The sequence below is a fragment of the Mirounga angustirostris genome, unplaced genomic scaffold (assembly GCF_029215605.1).
Source record: "Mirounga angustirostris isolate CCGP_5_RB_7025 unplaced genomic scaffold, mMirAng1.0.hap1 SCAF_11, whole genome shotgun sequence".
NCBI classification, from domain to species: Eukaryota; Metazoa; Chordata; class Mammalia; order Carnivora; family Phocidae; genus Mirounga; species Mirounga angustirostris.
The window spans coordinates 51,686,247-51,710,106 of NW_026991719.1; the positions used below are offsets into that span (position 1 = coordinate 51,686,247).

General features: G+C 41.1%; 1 protein-coding gene across 4 annotated transcripts in view; it reads right to left on the bottom strand.

The window, feature by feature from the left end:
• Positions 1-418: 418 nt before the first annotated feature.
• Positions 419-23,860, bottom strand: part of ZC4H2 (zinc finger C4H2-type containing) — a 60,437-nt gene continuing 36,995 nt past the window's right edge. For 3 of the 4 annotated variants that reach the window (XM_045878924.3, XM_045878934.3, XM_054508246.2), the window contains 4 exons: positions 5,723-5,894; positions 4,012-4,184; positions 2,983-3,145; positions 419-1,871 (listed from right to left, as the gene is read on the bottom strand). In XM_045878924.3, coding sequence (XP_045734880.1) covers positions 1,758-1,871; positions 2,983-3,145; positions 4,012-4,184; positions 5,723-5,894 — 622 coding nt within the window. In that variant the 3' untranslated portion in view covers positions 419-1,757. The remainder of the gene's footprint in view (positions 1,872-2,982; positions 3,146-4,011; positions 4,185-5,722; positions 5,895-23,860) is intronic. The other variant, XM_064574144.1, reaches the window with a different exon arrangement.

The following is a 23,860-nucleotide window of genomic DNA, read 5'->3' on the forward strand; positions in this document are numbered from 1 at the left end:
GAGAAAGGCTTAAAGAAAAAAAAAAAAATGATCGTAGAGAAAAGTAGAAAAAAATGGGCTCAAGAACCAAATCTGGATTCAAATCTTGAAATTTCTCTTACCAGTTATTTAACTCTGGGAAAGTTAATTTCTCTGAGCTTTGTTTTACCTTTTTGGAAAATGTAATAAAAATACTTAGCTTGAAAGATTGTTTTGAAAATCAAATACAATCATGTACATAAAGCATCCTGCAGAGACCTGGCACAGAGTAATTACTGAATAAATGGCAATTATAATAATAATAAATTACTGTGCACTGGTATGTTTGGTTTCCTCATTTGTAGGGTTGAGTGAATAAAAGTGAAGAGCTACCCAGAAGGGGAAAAATCACTATATCTTTTCTATTACTTGGTACTTATAGGCACTCATCAGCATTCACTCCAATGAACAAATGTTTATTTAAAAGAATTTGTACAGACATAACACTCTCACTTTCAAAGAGCAGAGGAACTTTTTATATTATGAATAAAAAACACTGTGGCAAATTAAAACTACAGTTAAGAAAAGAAAGGAAAATATCCCCTTTCCCAACCAGGGACTGAGACTTGGATCTAAAGCCAACCCCCATCTCTGTCCTTTAAGTCTAAGAGTGACTTGACTAGAGATCTGATTTTGGTAGAGAGGAGAACTGTAGGGCCTGGGGAGTCCAGTGCCTTTTCTTCTGTAAGGGAAGGCGATCAACAGAATCTATAGGAAAGGGGGTGGCCAGCAGCTGACCTGAGCTGAGGCTACCTTATAGAAGAGGGTGGACCCAAGAGAGGGAGAGATGAATGGAGGGGAAGTCCCACACTCTTACATATGTAAAATGGTTGGCATTCACTTGACTCTCAACTCACGCCTCTAACTCCTAAGATATATCATTGAGTAAGTGCCAGAATAATGGTTTTGAACAAAAATGGTTTTGGACACTTGGCAACACAGATGTCAGCCTGGGGCTCCTCTCATCCTAAGGTAGCCCCTACAGTAGAGCCCAATGATTTAGGCAGCAAGTTATTTAGGATTTGTGGAGTGGATGTGGGTCTCTGATTTCACTGTGGGGAACTTCTGCCACTGATTTGAAAAATGAGAGTTATGGCGATCTCAGGATCTCTAGACACACAACCTGTACCTGAGAACTTTAGCATATCTGGGAGACTGGCATGGGAGTGAACTCCATAACAGCCAGGCCTCCCAAATGAAGATAAAAAGGTGGGCTTGTCCAACTTACCTCTGGCCCTTGCTTAGATGAGATGAAATGAAGGGGCACATGGGGAAGATATATACACCAAGTTTACTGGAAAGTCCAGCAAGAAGACTGTTGTCCCTTCAGAGCCTAAGGCAAAAGTACAGAGAAGGGGCACACTGGAGCCTTCACCTGAAACAAGGGCCTCCTCCAGCCCTCAGCCCTTAGGCCCCAGGCATCAGACACAAGAGGCAGAGAATCACATCTGGGCCTTGTGCCCTTCCTTCAGCTTCAAACAAGGGCAGGGGTTGAAATATGAGTGGGAGAGAAGGGATCATCAGATACACTGTCATTAGCACCTGAACCATATCTCTTCTTAAGTCAGAAACCCCAAGAGAAGAAAGAAATAAGAGCAAAGTGAGAGGGGTTGTGCTTCCATCACATTAAATAGGAAATTCAGTAGAGGTGGGGTAGGGTGGTTTCAAATCAGGACATTAATCACTCTGGCCAAGGGGAGAGGTTATGAGTAGCAGGGCTCCATGGGTTCTCCATCTCTTCATTCATCCTGCTTCCGTTTTGGCTTTTTGGGGTTCCGGGACCGACTCTTGGCTTTGCACAGAGGGCATATAGGTGCATTCCGATGAATTTGCTGATGACATGACAAGCAGGCCTGGTGGGAGGACACAGGACAAAGAAAGTTAGTGATCAGATTCTTCTAGCCTATGGTTCAGCCTTCTGATCCCCAAGGGTCCAGAAAGCAATTGTGATTTCCCAACAGGAAGAGGTTACTAGTACTTCTCAACAAGTAGAGAGATCAGTGCCAGATGTAAGGGAAGTAAAGGCTATAAGGGGATGAGGGTCAAAGAGGGTTATTGAGGAAAAATATCCAGAATTTGGAAATAAGGCAAAATGAGAATTGCATATCATTTTAACATTATATTGGAGCATAGTCCAACAGGCTCTATTAAGGATTATTTAATTCTTTAGGATAGGTATCAGTAAACGTTCTCTACAAATGCCAAAAGAGTAAATATTTTAGACTTTTCAGGTTACATGATGTTAGTTGCAACTACTCAAATATAATTGTTCTACATGAAAGAAGTTACAGATAATACATAAACAAAAAAGCATGTGTGTTTACCAGTAAAACTTTATTTACAAGCAAGTCAGACATGGCCTGTGGGTTCTAGTTTGCTGACCCCTGCTCTAGGAGAATGTCCCTTTGTTTGACTATTTACTATTGATTAGGGCCCAAACTGTTATTTATGCTAATCAGCTACAAATGGTTGTTATCCAGTAGAGATGCAGATTATTTCTGTTCCAAGGAAAAGATAATCACAAAGGTTACAGTTTATTGCCCTGTAGGACATCAATCAGTTCTGTATTTAATTTTGCAAACTTATTTCAGCATTCCTTTCCTTTTCTTACTATATAGTTATCTGTTTCTCAAATGCTTTTGGAACCAGTTTTGTAATCCTGCTGACTCCCTCATTAACAACACATGCTCACTATATATTTGCACATGTCTTGTTTCTAACTTTTTAAAATTATGCTTTAGCAGAATCTGCCAACCTTCCTGCATTGTAGCCCCTCGGGGAATATAAAACAATAAAATCAGCTGGTCTGCTATAGCACATATACACCAACCCTTCCTCTGTGTCCCAAACAAAGTCTGTTTTAGAAAGGCACAAATAGGTAACTACAAAGCCCCAGTCCTAGACTTCCATGGGGCTGCTTGAAGATACCTTGCTTCCTCCACAACCCCTACCCAGCTCACTTACCTTCATAGGTGGGGGCTGCTGCCTAAAGGTGGCTGTCTGCCGAGTGTCCTGCTTTCTAGCCACTTGGAGTTGCTGGGCAGCAGCAGCGGCAGCGGCCAGAGACTCAGGGATGGGGGGCTCCTGAGGCTCCGTCTGCCACTCTGCTTTCTGCTTCTCAAAGTAACTTTGGAGATGAAAGACATTAGCTGGATCATTCTGAAAGCAAGGAGAACCTTGCCCCTCTTAAAGACTCCATGACACAGGACCAAAGGGGTTGAGCTGTGGCTCACTATAGAAAGTTCCTGTACCCTCCCCAGCACAAGGTTCTTCTCCTTGGGTACCTGGGCCACTGTCTGCTGGGAAGGGTAATCCTCCTCCTCCTTGGCTCTGACACACCCAGAAAATCAAGACTCCCAGGGCTAGCAAAGTCCTTAAAGGGCATTTGCCTGCTGTTCCTCCCATGTACCCTTGCAATATTCCCATTAAGTGTCCTCAGGCCTCTGTTGACATACTTCTAGGAATATGAAGCTCACCACTTCCACAGGCAACCTGTTCTACTTTAAGGAAGTGTGCTTCCTTCTACTGAACTGAACTCTCTCTGTAAGGTGAGTGTAGTTCTTAATTCTGGGTCTTAAGATGAAGTTCCAGGCTAGCCCCTGGAGACCATGAAAGCCCAGCCTTCTATGTTTTCAAAGGTTTCTAGACACCCCTGCTAGATCTTGACTTGGGAAGTGACCTCTTAAGAGTCACACACACACACACACACACACATACACACACACACACATGGTCATAGACACAGTCTTATGTTATCAAAATTGCACAGAGAATTTTAAAAACTAGCTGGTAATACTAGTCTAACCATCCTTATTTTGATACACAGAGACTTGCCCAAAGTCATACAATGAGTCAGTTACTGACAGGCCTGAAGCTAGGACTGGGTACTATGACTTTTAAACCAGGCTTTATGTGTGTGTATGCGCCTCTGTATGTGTGTGTGTGTTGTGTGTGTTGTGTGTATGTTGCAGGGACAGGGAATAGGCAGCTTACTCCAAGGAGAGCTTCTCCTCCTCTTCACATAGGTCAGGGAGCCTCTGCAGGCCTAGAGTCATACGTAGGGCATCCACATGTTCCTTCAGTGGCTTATACTCATCATGTAGCCGCCGAGTAGACTCTAGCAACTTATTTAAGTCATTCTCAGATTGTTTGATGGTGTTTTCCATCTGGAACACAGAGTGAGGTAGGTACAGAGAAGACACCATCATTCTCTGCAAAGCTAAGTGGATAAAATAACCCAGGCTCCAGATCCAGACCAATCTATGGCCAAGTCCTCATGTATTCTATGTGACTCTTGTCAAGCCTCAGTTTTTTTTTCATCTTTATGATGGTGATAATAGTTCCTACCTCATATAATCTTATGAATTTTCAGTGATTGAATTCATATAAAGCTCTCAGTACAAGGGCTACCACAGAGAAAAGGTTCAATAAATGGTAGTTATTATTCAAATATAGCACCTTAAAGCTAGAATGGCCCTTAGAGTTCATTTAGTCCACCCCACCATTTTACAGATCAGAGAATTGAGACTCAGAAAGAAGAAACTTAAGAAACTTCCCCAGAGAAATACTTCTTAGGGGCAAAGCATAGACAAAGACTCGGGGATTAAGCTTCCAAGGCTGGTGGCTTTTCTCTTAGATCAGTGGTTTTCAAAATGTAGTCACCAGATCAGCATCATTAGCATCACCCGGAAACTCATTAGGAATGCAAATTCTCAGGCATGGCCCCAGACATATAAAAATCAGAAATTCTGGTGTAGAGTCCAATAATCTGTTTTAAGAACCTCTTCAGGTGACTTTTATTCAAGTTTAAGTTAGACATCCACTGGCTTAGATTCTCAGTCCCTCTGTGGCTAATATTTTGTTATTTGTATTGGCTTTGTATCCTTTGTTAGCTGGCAGCAGCTCATGAAACCCTGGAATCCTGTGATCTTGTGACACAGAAAATACCAAGTACCTACTGTCTAAATCACATTCCTATTTCTTTTAAGATCCTAGGCTTTGCAATATCAGGAAATAAGTATTGTCATGGAAATGAGTTTCCCAAAAATAGAAACAACTCCTTCAAATGTAATTTTTTAAAAAATGTTTCTCACTGTCCTAGGCTCTAAGGATTGAAAGGACTTTGTAAGTCAGCACCTCCAACTTTCCTCCTGGTGCATCAATACTGCAGCCCAGACAGGTGATCATTCAGGCTCTCCTTGAATAACTCCAAAAATTGGGAAACTTATCAACTTAGCAGGCAGTTCATTTACCCTGTTCCAAGTATCTCCAAAAGAGAGACTCTATAAAGGGAGCTACACTTTAGTAGACTGGCAAGGATCGTTTAGCCTACTTGGAAGTTTTAGAGCCCTTTGAGCTAGACCCCAGAGGCAGCTGTCTGCTCTGCTTTACCCCAAGGCTAGCTCTCAACTCCCAGACTCCCAGGATGAGAGCACATCAGTGCTCTGAGGTGACTGAATCCCTGTCATAGTAAAGAGAGAGAAAATGAGGCCCAGGAGAAAAAGGGACTTGTCCGGTGATATATAGTCAATCAGTGACAGTACCAGAGCTAGATCTCAGAACTCTTGGATTCTTCCATTCCACCACAGCCTGATGCTTACTTCCCCAAGTTGGCCACAGCCACATCTCAAGAGAGGCCACAGTACTCACTACTGTCTAGTCTTCAAAGGGCCCATAGGTAGGCTTTGGGAAGCCAGCCACGTACCACATTGATATCAGCATGGATCAGTCGGAGTTCCTCCACATGGGCCATCTTCTCCTGTAGCAGCAGGTCCATCTCCTGCTTGTATTCCTTCAGGTGCCTCTCCTCTGATTCAAGGGCCTCAAACTCAGCTTTCAAACGTGCCTTGATCTTCTCCATCTGCATGGTCTTGTTCCTACAATTACCGAAAAGCAAGAAACAGACCAGCAGGAAAAGGGAGGGAAATGGGAATGAAGTAGAGATTTAGGCTCTGAGCCAAGGTTATTTTTCTAAGCCATCTTTCTAAGCTTTTCTTTCTCCAGGCAGATCCAACCTGAAGCCATCCCCCCAAAAGTAGAAGATCCTTTATTCTAAGACTGAAGCTCAGTGGATATCAAAAGGGGATAATTTTATTTCCTTATGGGACATTTGCAGATGTGGAGGTTTTTGCTATTAGACTGATTCAAGAGAGAGCACGACTGGTATGTAGTGGACATGGGTCAGAGATGCTAAATAGCCTCTCAATGCACAGGAAAGTCCCACACCACAAATAATTCCCACCCAAGATGCCAACCATGACCTTTGATAAACTCTTAAAGGAGCACTGTCCATTAAATTTTCTACAATGATGGAAATTTTCTATACCTATACTTTCCCATACACTAGGCACATGTAGCTACTGGGTAGTTGAAATGTGGCTAGTGCAGCTGAAGAACTGAATTTTGATTTTTAAAAAATTTTAATTAATTTAACTTTAAACCATCACATGTGGTTAATTGGACAGCACAACTCTACAGGGTCCACTCCTTGGTTCCAGAAGAGGAAGAGTAATGGAAGAACTATAGCTTATTTCTTTTCCTAAAAAATAAAACCTGCATCTGGCTGTTAAATCCTAGTTGTATACTCTCTGGTTCAGTAATCTCACACCTGTGAATTTATTCTAAGGACATAATTAAGGGAAACAAAAAGTTAACACACAGGAATGTTCATTCTGGACTATGAGCAAAATTGCAATATTTAGGAAGCCATTAAAAGGAATCACTATGAAGACTTGTGACATGGAAAATGTTGAAGATATGATACTCAATGAAAAAGTATATACCCTTAGGTTGCATTTTTCAAAATATATATGCACAAAATATACTGGCACAGTTTCAAAGACTTTTAAGACCATTTGAAGCCTGCCTAAATGAAAGAGCCACAAAGCTTTGGAAGGAGGCCCCTCTAGAGCACATTGTTGTCCTCCCACTGGCTTTCTGTACTCTCTGGTTTTCAGGTACTGCCTAGCTGTTACCCATCACTCAGATTTGGCATTTCTTTTCTTCTGCATCAGTATCTGGCTTTCACCTTTGCTCCAGCCCATCCCATGGGTGCTCTTGCTCTACACCCTAGACCCTGGTCTCACTTTAGCCTGTTTCTGTCTTTAGTCTCTCTCTCCTCTGGCTCCTGCCTTAAGAGGTGACCCTCAGTGGCACAGAACCACGAAGAGAATTGTGTTAGGTAGATAGGACAATGGGAGAGATTTTTCTTCCTTTATTCAAAACCTCTTTTCATGTTATTATATTGTTACCTTAGAAAAGGGTAAAAACGATGGGTGTTATTACCCCATTTGTAAAAAAAAAAAAAAAAAAAAAGAAAAAAAGAAATTGAGATTCTGGGTAGTAACTTGCCCAAGACCACAGAACTAGTAAATGGGATGTTGGCATTTGAATGCAGGGCTCTCTAATACTACCCACTATTCCACACTGCCTGAGTGGGGTTGCCCAGACTAAAGAGCATAAACATATTGAGGGTTCTTGGTATACCTATTCAACTGTCTTGCAGAGGATGAAACTGACTTGTATTGGCCAATTATTTAAAGCCCCTCCTATCTAGACTTCCATTTTCCTCTTCTAGATTACATGCAGAGCAATCTGAACTTTACCTATCCTTATCCCAATTTACAGATGAGAAACTAATAAGATTCAAAGTGATACAGTATATCACACTAAGTCACAGAGCCAGTTTGTGGCAGTGCTCACCCTACAACCCATTTCTGTATTAAGCAGAGCAATATTACTAAAGGAACACAAGTTTAGATTCAGACCTGGGTATAAATCTGGGTTCTGCCCTTGACTGGCTATTTGTTTTTGGACAATAATAATAACAGCTGTTATACACAACTGATGAATTATTGTACACTGCATCTGAAACTCATGATATACTATATGTTGGCTAACTGAATTTAAATTTAAAAAAAAAAGAAAAAAGGGGAGGCAAGATGGCAGCAGAGTAGGGGACCTCGTTTCATCTGGTCCCTTACATTTAGCTGGATATCTATGAAAACATTCTGAACATACACAAATTCAGCCTGAGATGTAAGAAGATATATCAGGAACTCTACAAGCAGAAAAATGACTGCTTTTTGCAAGGTAGGAAGTGAAAAGCCATGAATCTTTGGGAAATATTGGAAGATAAAGGGACGGGAGAGGGAGCCTCCATAAGCTGGCTACTGGAAAGTGATATAACACCAGAGCACAAAATCAGAACCCTTAGAAATCTGCTCCAGTGAGAGACATCCTTTTCTGAAAGAGGCACAGGGGATGAAAAGAGCAGAATTCTAGGTGCATCATTGTGGTCTCAGGCTCCCAGGAGACACAGAAAAATGGGGGTGCCTGATCCAATAGAGTGCCCAAGCAGTGGAGTGGGGAAACTGGTGATGGTCAGTGAGCCCAGGAAGGACTCCCAGCTCCAGTGGCTATAAACTGCAAGCCAGGTGAGTAGGGAGACTGCTGTCTTCCTGAGCACCCTGAAAAGGACTGGAATGTGTGGGCCATTTAACATCCCCTGGGAGTGACGAAATGGCTGAGCCCATGACTGAGCAACAACTCTCAGGGTGGTGGTGGCCCCAGAAAGAACAGTAGGATGGCACCCAGCCGTGACCTGGGAACAGTGGAGCAGGGTGCACAGGCGAACCCATAACAGCTCACAGTTGCAAAGGCACAAAGCGAAGTGTCATTTGTGGGCCCCAGGGAGTCCTCCTGGGAGAATTGCAGTGGGGGCAAACCATGAGAGTCTGCGAGTTTGGTGAACACAGAAGTGGAGATGGTTTGACCTGGAGGGTTTACTGAAGAAGGGGGACCACAATCTTGCAGCTCTGGGCCAGAGATCCCAGCACAGCTATTTTTGCTTTGACCCTCTGAAAAGGTGCAGAATGCCACCAGGGAACAAAAGCCACATAGAGGACCGGCTAACCTTAAGCCCATTCCCCTGACAAGGGGTGGGGCAACTCCACCCAGGCAAGACACCTGACAGGCAAAACAGCAGGTCTCTCACCTAGAAGACAGACTGGAAGAACAGGTGAATGACAAGCTTATATATCTCACAGGACTGTAAAACTCCAGAGCCAAAGGAAAACAATATATATTGATCTCCAGGTGTTTCCTCCTGAATCGTTTATCCTTCAGTCTAAAATTTTACATTTCTTTTTTTTTTATCTTTTTCCCATTGCGACTATATTCTTATTTCACCAACTTATGCTTTTATGTTTTTATTTTTTAAAAGACTTTATTCACTTGCTTGACACAGACAGAGAGAGAGAGAGACAGAGGGAGGGAAAGAGTACAAGCAGAGGGAGTAGCAGAGGGGGAGGGAGAAGCAGGCTCTCCACTGAGCAGGAAGCCCAATGTGGGGCTAGATACCAGGACCCTGGGATCATGACCTGAGCCAAAGGCAGATGCTTAACCAACTGAGCCACCCAGGCACCCCCCAACTTATGTTTTTAAGTTGCTTTTTAACTTTTTTTCCCCTCACATCTACATTTTATAGATTTATGCCTCACTCTAGTCCTTTTTTCACTTTACCATATATATATATATATATATGAACATTGCTTTCCTTGCAATTTTGGGATGTAGTATTCTCTAACACACAACCAAAATCCAATCAGGAAAAAGATCACCTTGCTTTGTCCACCCTGTGAGATTATAGTCTCCCCCTCCTTTTTTATTGTTTTGGTTCATGTTGGGTTTATTTGCTTTTCTGTGGTGGCTTCCAACCACTCCAGATTTTTTCTAGGTTGAATTTTGCTTGGTTCTTGGTTGATATTTTGGAATCTGTTCATTCGCTCACCCATCCTCCCCTAGGCAGAATGATTAGAAGGAGGAACTCATAATAAAGGAAAGAACCAGAGGCAGTGTTCTCTGCAACAGAGCTAATTGATATGGATATAAGCAAGATGTCAGAGATAGAATTCAGGATAGCAAACACAAAGTTAATAGCTGGGCTTGAAAAAAGCATAAATGAAAATACAGAATCTCTAAGCGTGGAAATGAGATCTAATCAGGCTGAACTTAAAAATGCTATGAATGAGATGCAGTCTAAATTAGATGCTCTAATAGCTAGGGTAAATGAAGCAGAAGAGAGAATAAGTGATCTAGAGGACAGGCTGATGGAAAGGAAGTTGAGGAAAAGAGAGAAAGACAACTAATGGCCCATGAAGAAAGGCTTCAAGAATTTAATAATGTCTTGAAACAAACCAATGTCCAAATTATCGGGATCTCAAAGTGGGTGGAGAGAGAGAGGGCTAGAAGGTCTATTTGAGCAAATCATTACTGAGAACTTCCCTAATCTGGGGAAGGAAACAAGCATTCATGTCCAAGAGGCAGAGAGGACCCCTCCCAAATCAATAAAAACAGACCAACACCCTGGCATATAACAGAGAAACTTGCAAATCTTAGAGCAAAGGAGCCTATCTGGAGAGGGGCTAAAGGTAAGAGATTTCTTAAGTATGGAGGGAGGAACATCAGAATAACATCAGACATATCCATAAAGATCTGGCAAACCAGAAAGGGCTGCTAAGACATATTCAGGGTACTAAATGAGAAAAACATGCAGCCAAGAATACTTTATCCAGCAAGGCTGTCATTCAGAATGGAAGGAGAGATAAAGAGTTTCCAGGACAGTCAGAAACTGAAAGAATATGTGACCACCAAGCCATCCCTGCAAGAAATATTAATGGGGATTCTATAAAAGAAGAAAGACCCGAAGAGTAATATAGACCAGAAATTTACAGAGACAATCTACAGAAACAAGGACTTTACAGGCAGTATGATGGCACTAAATTTATATCTTTTTTTTAATTTTTTTTTTAAGATTTTATTTATTTGCAAGAGAGAGAATGAGAGACAGAGAGCATGAGAGGGAGGAGGGTCAGAGGGAGAAGCAGACTCCCCGCTGAGCAGGGAGCCCGACGCGGGACTCGATCCCGGGACTCCGGGATCATGACCCGAGCTGAAGGCAGTAGCTTAACCAACTGAGCCACCCAGGTGCCCCTAAATTTATATCTTTTAATAGTTACTCTCAACATGAACGGGCTGAATGCTCCCATCAAATGGCATAGGGTTTCAGATCAGATAAAAAAGCAGGACCAATCTATATGCTGTCTATAAGAGACTCATTTTGAACCTAAAGACACCTCCAGGTTGAAAGTGAGGAGATGGAGAACAATTTATCATGCCAACAGACCTCCAAAGAAAGCTGGTGTAGGAATCCATATATCAGACAAATTAGATTTTAAACCAAAGACTGTAGTAAGAGATGTAGAGGGACACTATATTGTACTTAAAGGGCTTATCCAACAAGAAAATATAACAATTGTAAATATCTATGCCCCCAACATGGGAGCAGCCAACTACATAAACCAACTATTAACCAAAATAAAGAATCAAATTTATAATAATACATTAATACTAGGAGACTTCAACACTCCACTCAGCAATGGACAGGTCACCCAGGCAGAAGAGTAACAAAGAACCAAGAGCTTTCAAGCATACATTGGGACAGTTGGACTTCATAGATATATACAGTACATTCTATCCTAAAACAACAGAATACTCATTCCTCTCAGGTACACACAGAACTTTCTCCAGAATAGCTCACATATTGGGTCACAAATCAGGTCTCAACAAATATCAAAAGATTGAGATTATTCCCTGCATATTTTCAGACCACAATGCATTGAAACTGGAACTCACTCACAAGGAAAACTTTGGAAGGAATACAAACACTTGGAGGTTAAAAAGCATCATGCTAAAGAATGAATGGGTCAAACAGGAAATTAAAGAGGAAGTTAAACAGTTGATGGAAACCAATGAGAATGAAAACACATTGGTTCAGAACCTATGGGATACTGCAAAGGCGGTCCTTAGAGGGAAGTACATAGCCATCCAAGCCTCTTTCAAAAAATTGGAAAAATTCCAAATGCACAAGTTATCCTTACACCTAAGGGCTCTGGAGAAAGAACAGCAGATAAAGCTTAAAACAAGCAGAAGAGAAATAATAAAGATTAGACCAGAAATCAATAAAATAGAAACTAGAAGAACAGTAGAACAGAAAAACGAAACTGGAAGCTGTTTCCTTGAAACAATAAGATTGATAAACCAATGGCCAGACTTATCCAAAAGAAAATAGAAAAGACCCAAATTAATAAAATCATGAATGAAAGTGGAGAGATCACAACTAATACCAAGGAAATAGAAATAATTATTAGAACTTATTACCAACAGCTATAGGACAAAAAACTAGGCAATCTGGAAGAAATGGATGCAATCCTGGACACATATTAACTACCAGGAACTGAAACAGGAAAAAAAAGACAAACTGAATAGACCATAACTAGTAACGAAATTGAAGCAGTAATCAACAAACTCCCAAAAAACAAGAGTCCAGGGCCAGATGGCTTCTCAGGGGAATTCTACCAAACATTTATTTTTTATTTTTTATTTTTTTAAATTAAAAAAAAATATTTATTCTTATGTTAATCCCCATACATTACATCATTAGTTTTAGATGTAGTGTTCCATGATTCATTGTTTGTGCATAACACCCAGTGCTCCATGCAGAATGTGTCCTCCTCAATACCCACCACCAGGCAAACCCATCCTCCCACCCTCTACCAAACATTTAAAGAAGAAATCATACTACTGAAGTTGTTCCAAAAAATAGAAATAGAAGAAAAGCTTACAGGCTCATTCTATGAGGTCAGAATTATCCTGATCCCCAAACCAGAGAAAGACCCCATCAGAAAAGAGAATTAGAGACCAATATCCCTGATGAACATAGATGTGAAAATAATCAACAAGATCCTAGCCAATAGGATCCAACAGTACATTAAAAGGATTATTCACCACAACCAGGTGGGATTTATTCCTGGGATGCAAGGGTGGTTCGACATTCACAAATCAATCAACGAGATAGATCCCATTAACAAAAGAGGAAACAAGAGCCATGTGATCCTCTCAATTGATACAGAAAAAGCATTTGACAAAATACAGCATCCTTTCCTGATTAAAACTCTTCAAAATATAGGGATAGAGGGAACATACCTCAATATCATAAAAGGCATCAATGAAAAGCCCACAGCAAATATCATTCTCAATGGGGAAAAACTGAGAGCTTTTCCCTTAAGGTCAGGAACACGACAGGGATGCCCACTCTTACCACTACTGCTCAACATAGTACTAGATGTCCTAACTTAAGCAATCAGACAATAAAAAGAAATAAAAGGCTTTCAAATTGGCAAAGAAGTCAAACTCTCACTCTGCAGATGACATGATACTTTATGTGGAGAACCCAAAAAACTCCACCTCAAAATTGCTAGAACTCATACAACAATTCAGCAACATGGCTGGATATAAACTCAATGCACAGAAATCAGTTGCATTTCTATACATTAACAATGTGACTGAAGAAAGGTAAACTAAGGAATCGATTCCTTTTATAATAGAATCAAAAACCATAAGATACCTAAGAACAAACCTAACCAAAGAGGTAAAGGATCTTTACTATAGAAACTACAGAAGAGTTATGGAAGAAACTGGGGAAGACACAAAAAGATGGGAAAACATTCCATGCTCATGGATTGGAAGAATAAACATTGGGAAAAGGTCTATGCTGCCCAGAGCAATCTACACTTTCAATGCAATCCCTATCAAAATACCATCACCATTTTTTCACAGACCTGGAGGAAACAATCCTAGCATTTGTATGGAGCCAGAAATGACCTCGAATTGCCAGGGGAATGTTGAAAAAGAAAAATAAAGCTAGGGGCATCACAATGCCTGATTTCAAGTTATATTACAAAGCTATGATCATCAAGACAGCATGGTAGTGGCACAAAAACAGACACATAGATCAGTGGATAAGAATAGAGAACCCAGAAATGGACCCTCAACTCTATGGTCAACTAATTTTTGACAAAGCAGGGAAGAATATCCAATGGAAAAAAAGACATTCTCTTCAATAAATGGTGCTGGGAAAATTGGACAGCCTCATGCAGAAGAATGAAACATGTCCGTTCTCTTATACCATACACAAAGATAAACTCAAAATGGATGAAAGACCTCAATGTGAGACAGGAATCCATCAAAATTCTAGAGAAGAACACAGGCAATCATCTCCTCAACATCGGCCACAGCAACTTCTTGCAATACACGTCTCAAAGGCAAGGGAAGCAAAAACAAAAATGAACTATTGGGACTTTATCAAGATAAAAACTTCTGCACAGCAAATGAAACAGTCAACACAACTAAGAGGCAACCCATGGAATGGGAGAAGATATTTGCAAATGACATAACAGATAAAGGGCTGATATCCAAGATTTATAAAGAACATCTCAAACCCAACACCTAAAAAACAAATAATCCAGTCATGAAATGGGCAGAAGTCATGAACAGACACTTTTCTAAGGAAGACATACAAATAGCTAAGAGACATTAAAAGATGCTCCACATCACTTGCCATCAAGGAAATACAAATCAAAACCACAATGAGATACCAACTGACACCAATCAGAATGTCTAAAATTTACAAGACAGGGAACAACAAATGTTGGCAAGGATGTGGAGATAGAGGATGTCACTGTTGGTGGGAATGCAAGCGGGTTGAGCCACTCTCAAAAAAAACCATGGCGGTTCCTCAAGAAGTTAAAAATAGAGCTCCCCTATGACCCAGCAATCACATTATTGGGTACTTAACCCCAAAGATACAGATGTAGTGAAAAGGAGCACATGTACCCCAATGTTCATAGCAGCAATATCCACAATAGCCAAAATGTGGAAGGAGCCAAGATGTTCTTCAACAGATGAGTGGATAAAGAAGATGTGGTTTGGTCGGGGGTAAAGATGGTGGAGGAGTAGGGGACCCTATTTCAGCTGGTCCCTAGAATTGAGCTGGATATCTACCAGACCACTCTGAGCACCCATGAAACCAGCCTGAGATGTAAGAAGATCTGGATCTCTACAAACAGAATATCGCAGGCAGTTGGTTTTGAAGTACGAAGCGGAGAGCCGTGATTCTGCGGGCAGATATTGGAGGATAAACGGCAGCGGGAGGGTGCCTGGCCATGGGGATCTCACACCGCCGGTGAGTGACCGCCTCGCGCGATGCAGACGGGCACAGACTTGCAGACCGGTAGCATTGGGGAAAGGATTTTAGGGCAGACCCAGGGACGGAAACCCAGAGCTGCGGGGTCACGCACACGCAAACTGCAACCCCGGGGACAGAAACCTGGAGCACCGGGGTCACGCGGGTGAACTACAGTCCTCGGAATGGAAACCCGGAGCATCGGAGTCGGGTGCACCCGAACTGCAGCCCCCCGGTTGGAAACCGAACTGGTGGAGTCATATGCGCGAATTGGGAGGGGCTGGCGGTTTTAGAAGCACAAAGGGCACAGACATGCCCCGACCTGGAGGCAGCACTGGGAGCACTGCAGAGGGGCGCACAACCCAGGACGCTGCAGTTTATAGCAGCATGGACAGAAACGGAGACAGTGTAGCCTGCAGGGCTCACTGAAGAACAGACTGCAGTCTCTCTGCTCTGAGGCAGAGGGTTGGAAATGGTCTCTTCTGCTCTGACTCGTGGAAGAGACGTGGAAAGCCGCCAGGGAAAGCCGCCAGAGAACAAAAGCCCCAAAGACTGATTCCCACTGAGCCCATCCTCCACCACAGGGGTGCAGGGCAACTCCGACCAAACATGGTTGCCTGAGTAACAGCATGGCAGGCCCGTCCCAGAGAAGATAGGCTGGGAAAACAAGAGGCCAGCAACCCTAAGGTCCCAAGAAAACAGGTGCATCTTGCTTGGGTTCTGATCAATAATTTGGACTCTATACATTCCCTCAAACACCCATCAACAGAATGACTAGGGGGAGGAGCCCCTGAAACAGAAAAGAATCAGAGATTATGACTTATGCTGCAGATTTACAAATGGATGCAGATATAACCAAGATGTTGGAGATGGAATTCAGGCTAGCAATTGTGAAGACAATGGCTAGAATGGAGAAATCAATTAATGGCAACATAGAGTCTCTAAGGGCAGAAATAAAAGGTGAATTGGCAGAACTTAAAAATGCTATCAGTGAGATCCAATCCAATCTAGATAATCTAACAGCTAGGGTAACTGAGACAGAAGAGAGGATAAGCGACCTGGAAGACAATATAATAGATAAAAAGGGAAAAGAGGAGGCCAGGAAAAAACAACTCAGAATCCATGAAAATAGAATCAGAGAAATAAGTGACACCATGAAGAGTTCCAATGTCAGAATTATTGGAATCCCGGAGGGAGTGGACAGAGAAAGAGGACTAGAAGATGTATTTGAGCAAATCGTAGCTGAGAACTTCCCTAATCTGGAGAATGAAACAAACACTCAAGTCCTAGAGGAGAGAGGACCCCTCCCAAGATCAAGGAAAACAGGCCAACACTCCGGCATGTAATAGTAAAACTTGCAAATCTTAGAACCAAGGAAACCATCTTAAGGGCAGTTAGGGGGGAGAGATTCCTTATGTACAGAGGGAGGAATATCAGAATAACGTCAGACCTATCCACAGAGACCTGGCAAGCCTGAAAGGCCTGGCAAGACATATTCAGGGTACTAAATGAGAAGAACATGCAGCCAAGAATACTTTATCCGGCAAGGCTTTCATTTAGAATGGATGGAGAGATACAGAGCTTCCACCATCAGCAGAAGCTGAAAGAATATGTGACCACTAAGCCAGCCCTACAAGAAATATTAAGCGGGGTTCTATAAAAGGAGAAAGACCCCAAGAGTGATATACAACAGAAATTTACAGGGACAATCTATAAAAACAACGTCTTCACAGGCAACATGATGGCAATTAATTCATATCTTTCAATAATCACTCTCAATGTGAATGGCCTAAACACTCCCATAAAACGGCACAGGGTTGAGATTGGATAAAAAGACAGGTCCCATCCATATGCTGTCTACAAGAGACTCATTTTGAACCTAAAGATACATCCAGACTGAAAGTGAAGGGATGGAGATCTATCTTCCATGCCAGCGGACCTCAAAAGAAAGCTGGGGTAGCAATTCTTATATCAGACAAATTAGATTTTAAACTAAAGTCTGTACTTAGAGACACAGAAGAACACTTTATCATTCTTTTTTTTTTTAAGATTTTTTATTTATTTAACAGAGAGAGAGACAGCAAGATAGGGAACACAAGTTGGGGGAGTGGGAGAGGGAGAAGCACGCTTCCTGCTGAGAAGGGACCCTGATGTGGGGCTTAATCCGAGGACCCTGGGACCATGACCCGAGCCGAAGGCAGACGCTTAATGACTAAGCCACTCAGGTGCCCCAGGACACTATATCATTCTTAAAGGGTCTATCCAACAAGAAGATCTAACAATTGTAAATATCTATGCCCCCAACATGGGAGCAGCAATCTATATAAGCCAACTGTTCACCAAAATAAAGAGTCATATTGGAAACAATATGTTAATTGTAGGAGACCTTAATATTCCACTCTCAGCAACGGACAGATCATCTTAGCAGAAAATCAACAAGAAAACAAGAGCTTTGAATGATACACTGGACCAGATGGACCTTATAGATATTTACAGAACATTCCACCCTAAAACAACAGAATACTCATTCTTCTTGAGCGCACATGAAACTTTCTCCAGAATAGACCATATTCTGGGTCACAAATCAGGTCTCAACTGATACCAAAGATTGAGATTATTCCCTGCATATTCTCAGACCACAATGCTCTAAAACTGGAACTCAATCACAAGAAAAACTCTGGCAGAAGTTCAAACACTTGGAAGCTAAAGACCACTCTGCTCAAGAATGTTTGGGTCAACCAGGAAATCAAATAACTTAAACAACTCATGGAAATCAATGAGAATGAAAACACATCGGTCCAAAACCTATGGGATACTGCAAAGTCGGTCCTAAGGGGGAAATACATAGCCACCCAAGCCTCATTCAAAAAAATAGAAAAATCCCGAATTCACCAACTAACTCTACACCTTAAAGAACTAGAGAAAAAGCAACAAATGAGGCCTAAGCCATGCATTACAAGAGAAATAATTAAAATTAGAGCAGAAATCAATGAATTAGAAACCAGAAACACAGTAGATCAGATCAACGAAACTAGAAGTTGGTTCTTTGAAAGAATTAATAAGATCAATAAACCACTGGCCAGACTTATCCAAAAGAAAAGAGAAAGGACCCAAATTAATAAACTTATGAATGAAAGGGGAGAGATCATGACTAACACCAAGGAAATAGAAACAATTCTTAGAAATTATTATCAACAACTATATGCCAATATACTGAGCAATCTGGATGAAATGGAGGCCTTCCTGGAAACCTATAAGCTGCCAAGACTGAAACAGGAAGAAATTGACAACCTGAATAGGCCAATAACCAGTAATGAGATTGAAGCAGTGATCCAAAAACCTCACAAAAAACAAGAGTCCAGGGCCTGATGGATTCCCGGGGGAATTCTACCAAACATTCAAAGAAGAAATAATACCTATTTTCCTGAAGCTGTTTCAAAAAATAGAAACAGAAGGTAAACTTCCAAACTCATTCTATGAGGCCAGCATTACCTTAATCCCCAAACCAGGCAAAGACCCCATCAAAAAGGAGAATTTCAGACCCATATCCCTGATGAGTATGGATTCCAAAATCCTCAACAAAATCCTAGCTAATAGGATCCAGCAATACATGAAAAGGATCATCCACCACGACCAAGTGGGATTTATCCCTGGGATGCAAGAGAGGTTCAACATTCACAAATCAATAAATGTGATAGAACACAGTAATAAGAGGAGGGAGAAGAACCATATGGTCCTCTCAATTGATGCAGAAAAAGCATTTGACAAAATACAACATCCTTTCCTGATTAAAACTCTCCAGAGTATAGGGATAGAGGGAACATTCCTCAAGCTCATAAAATCCATGTATGAAAAACCCACAGCGAATATCATCTTCAATGGGGAAAAGCTGAGAGCCTTTCCCTTAAGATCAGGAACACATCAAGCGTGCCCCTCTCACCACTATTGTTCAACATAGTACTAGAAGTCCTAGCAACAGCAATCAGACAACAAAAAGAAATAAAATGTATTCAAATTGGCAAGGAAGAAGTCAAACTCTCTCTTTTCACAGAACACATGATACTTTATGTGGAAAACCCAAAAGACTCCACCCTCAAATTACTAGAACTCATCTAGCAATTCAGTAATGTGGCAGGATACAAAATCAATGCACATAAATCAGTTGCTTTCTTATACACTAACAACGCAACTGTAGAAAGAGAAATTAGAGAAACGATTCCATTTACAATAGTACCAAAAACCATAAGATACCTCAGAATAAACCTAACCAAAGAGGTAAAGGATCTATACTCTAGGAACTACAAAACACTCATGAAAGAAATTGAAGAAGACACAAAAAGATGGAAAAATATTCCATGCTCATGGATCGGAAGAATAAACATTGTTAAAATGTCTATGCTACCCAGAGCAATCTATACCTTCATTGCCATCCAGATCAAAATTCCAATGACATTTTTCAAAGTGCTGGAACAAACAATCCTAAAATTTGTATGGAATCAGAAAAGACCTCTAATCGCCAAGGAAATGTTGTAAAAGAAAAACAAAGCTGGGGGCATCACGTTGCCCGATTTCAAGCTATATTACAAAGCTGTGATCACCACGAGAGCATGGTACTGGCACAAAAACAGACATATAGACCAATGGAAGAGAATAGAGAACCCAGATGTGGACCCTCAACTCTATGGTCAAATAATCTTTGACAAAGCAGGAAAAAACATTCAATGGAAAAAAGACAGTCTCTTCAATACATGGTGCTGGGAAAATTGGACAGCCACATGCAGAAGAATGAAACTCGCCCATTCTCTAACACCATTCACAAAGATAAACTCAAAAGGGATGAAAGACCTCAATGTGAGACAGGAATCCATCAAAATCCTAGAGGAGAACATAGGCAGTAACCTCTTTGACAGCACCCACAGCAACTTCTTTCAAGATACATCTCCAAAAGCTATTGAAACAAAAGCGAAAAATGAACTTTTGGGACTTCATCAAGATTAAAAGCTTCTGCACAGCAAAGGAAACAGTCAACAAAACAAAGAGGCAACCCACAGAATGGGAGAAGATATTTGCAAATGACTCTACAGATAAAGGGCTGGTATCCAAGTTCTATAAAGAACTTCTTAACTCAACACCCAAAAACCAAATAATCAAGTCAAAAAGTGGGCAGAAGATATGAGAAGATACTTCTCTGAAGAAGACTTACAAATGGCTAACAGACACATGAAAAAATGTTCATCATCATTAGCCATCAGGGAATTCCAAATCAGAACCACATTGAGATATCACCTTTCACCAGTTAGAATGGCAAAAATGGACAGGGAAAGAAACAGCAAATATTGGAGAGGTTGTGGAGAAAGGGGAACCCCCTTACACTGTTGGTGGGAATTCAAGTTGGTACAGCCACTTTGGAAAACAGTGTGGAGGTTCCTCAAAAATTTAAAAATAGAACTACCCTATGACCCAGCAATTGCACTGCTGGGTATTTACCCCAAAGACACAGAGGTAGTGAAAAGAAGGGCCATATGCACCACAATGTTCATAGCAGCAGTGTCCGCAATAGCCAAACTGTGGAAAGAGCCGAGATGCCCTTCAACAGATGAATGGATAAAGAAGATGTGGTCCATATATACGATGGAATATTACTCAGCCATCAGAAAAGATGAATGCCCAACTTTTACATCAACATGGATGGGACTGGAGGAGATTATGCTAAGTGAAATAAGTCAAGCAAAGGAAGGAAATTATCATATGGTTTCACTTCTTTGTGGAACATAAGGAATAACATGGAGGACATTAAGAGAAGGAAGGGAAAAATGGGGGCGGGGAATTGGAGGGAGAGATGAACCATGAGAGACTATGGACCTGAGAAACAAACAGGGTTTTAGAGGGGAGGGGGGAGGGCGGATTGGTTAGCCCAGTGATGGGTATTAAGGAGGGCACGTACTGCATGGAGCACTTGGTGTTATATGAAAACAATGGATCATGGATCACTACATCAAAAACTAATGATGTATTGTATGGTGACTAACATAACATAATAAAATTTTAAAAAAAGTAGATGTGGTTCGTATATACAAAGGAATATTGGTCAGCCATCAGAACGGATGAAAACCTACCATTTGCATCAACATGGGTGGAACTGGAGGGTATTATGCTAAGTGAAATAAGTCAAGCAGAGAAAGACAATTATCATATGGATTCACTAATATATGGAATATAAGGAATAGCACAACAAAGCATAGGGGAAAGGAAGGAAAACTGAATGGGAAGAAATCAGCGAGGGAGAGAAACCATGAGCAACTCTGGAGTCTGGGAAACAAACTTGAGGGTTACAGAAGGGAGGGCGATAGGAGATGGGGTAACTGGGTGATGGGCATTAGAAGGGCACATGATCTAATGGGCACTGGGTGTTATATGCAACTAAGGAATCATTGTATACTACATCAAAAACTAATGATGTACTATATGTTGGCTAATTTAACTTAATAAAAATAAAGAAAAAAGAGAAATTAATAATAATAACAGCTATATTTATAGTTTATATTTATTGAGCATCTATTATGCCAATTACATAGGATTTATATATAAAGTCCATTTATTCAGCAGATATTTTAGGGACATTTATCATGCACCATGCACTGTACCACTTGCTAGGGACAGGGCAATGAATAGAATAGTCTGTGGACAGGATGCTTCATCTTATGACTAAAATGGACCCTGAACACTGGTTTCCAGGATCTATAAAGAATTTATCAAACTCAACACCCCCCCAAAACCAAATAATCCAGTCAAGTAATGGGCAGAAGACATGAACAGACACTTCTCCAAAGACATGCAAATGCCCAACAGACACATGAAAAAATGCCCCACATCACTGGTCATCAGGGAAATACAAATCAAAACGACAATGAGATACCACCTTACAGCAGTTAGAGTGGCTAAATTTAACAAGACAGGAAACAACAAATGTTGGTGAGGATGTGGAGAAAGAGGAACCCTCTTACACTGTTGGTTGGAATGCAAGCTGGTACAGCCACTCTGGAAAACAATATGGAGGTTCCTGAGGATGTTAAAAGTAGAGCTATCATACAACCCAGGAATTGCACTTCACCCCCAAGATACAGATTTAATGAAACGGAGGGGCGCTTGCACCCCAATATTCATAGCAGCAATGTCCACAATAGCCAAATTGTGGAAGGAACGAATATATCTTTCAACAGATGAATGGATACAGAAGATGTGGTTTATATATACCATGGAATATTACTCAGTCATCAGAAAGGATGAATACCTCCCATTTACATCGACATGGATGGAACTGGAGGGTATTATGGTAATGAAATAAGTCAATCAGAGAAACACAATTACCATATGGTTTCACACATATGTGGAATATAAGAAATAGCACAGAGGATCATAGGGGAAGGGAGGGAAAACTGAATGGGAAGAATTTATAAAGTGAGACAAACCATGGGAGTCTCTTGACTCTGGGAAACAAACTGAGGGTTGCTAAAGGGGAGGTGGGTGGGGGGATTGGCAACTGGGTGATGGTCATTAAGGAGGGCATGTGATGTGATGAACTCTGGGTGTTTCACACAACTGATGACTTACTGAACACTACATCTGAAACTGTTGATGTAGTATATGTTGGCTAATTGAATTTAAATTAAAAATAACTAGAAGGTTAAAGTCTATATTATCAGGAAGAGCATTTAAGGTAGTAATGTAGAAAGGAATGGCAGACACAGAGTGAAAAACTGTGATCTCAGAATTTCCTCTACAATAAAATTTTAAGAATGGCCAAAAAAAAAAAAAAAGGACCCTGTACAGGTTTTTTTTTTTTAATTTAAATTCCCGAACTCATTGTTTTATGAAAAACTATGTGATGAGTAGTAGGGATGAGATGTAGAATGCAATAGAAAAACACAACAAAGGGATCTAACATAGTCTGAGGGACATTTTAGAGTAAAGAGGGCAGTCAGGGGATGCTTCCCTGAGAATCTGTGGATGTGACATTAAGCTAAGACCTGGAAAATGAGTAGGATGTAGCTGGTGAGTGCAGGTAGTCACAGAGGAAAGCAGTCCAGGCAGAAAGAACAGCATGGGTAATGTCCTTGGAGCAGAAAAGAATATGGCACATCAGAGGAATTAAACAAAGGTCAGTGTGGCTGGAGCATTTACTATAAGAGGGAAGAGGCCTGAGATGAAATTAGGGAGGATGCCAGAATGTGGCCTGCAGATTGAGATGAGGATTTAGGACTTTTATCTTTAGGGAGAGGGGGAATCATTGTAGTATTTCAAGCATCAAGAGAGTGACATAAATCTAATTATCTCACTTCTCTCGGTCTTAGCTTCCTCATTAGTAACACAGGAATAAGAATAGCACCTACTTTACTGGTTATGTGGTGAGGGTTAAATGAGATAAGACACGTAAAGTCCCCAAGCAGAATATGTGGCACTTGGTGAGCAGTCAACAAATTATAGTACCCTTCTCTCCCCACTCTGCCCAACTCTTCTGCTATGGTTATCTCCCACAGTTGTTTTAACTTTGTTATAAAAAGTCTACAATGAGTAGGGTCTGTGTGTGTGCGTGTGCATGTGTGCATTTGTGTGCATATGTGTACATGTACTAGCATGAGCAGCAAGACATATTAGCAGTTACTAAGATTACAATAATAATTATTAGCATAACCCACCTCATAATTTCAATATAAATAATTATATAGAACTGCTAATAGAACTCCTAATTTGTACCCAATT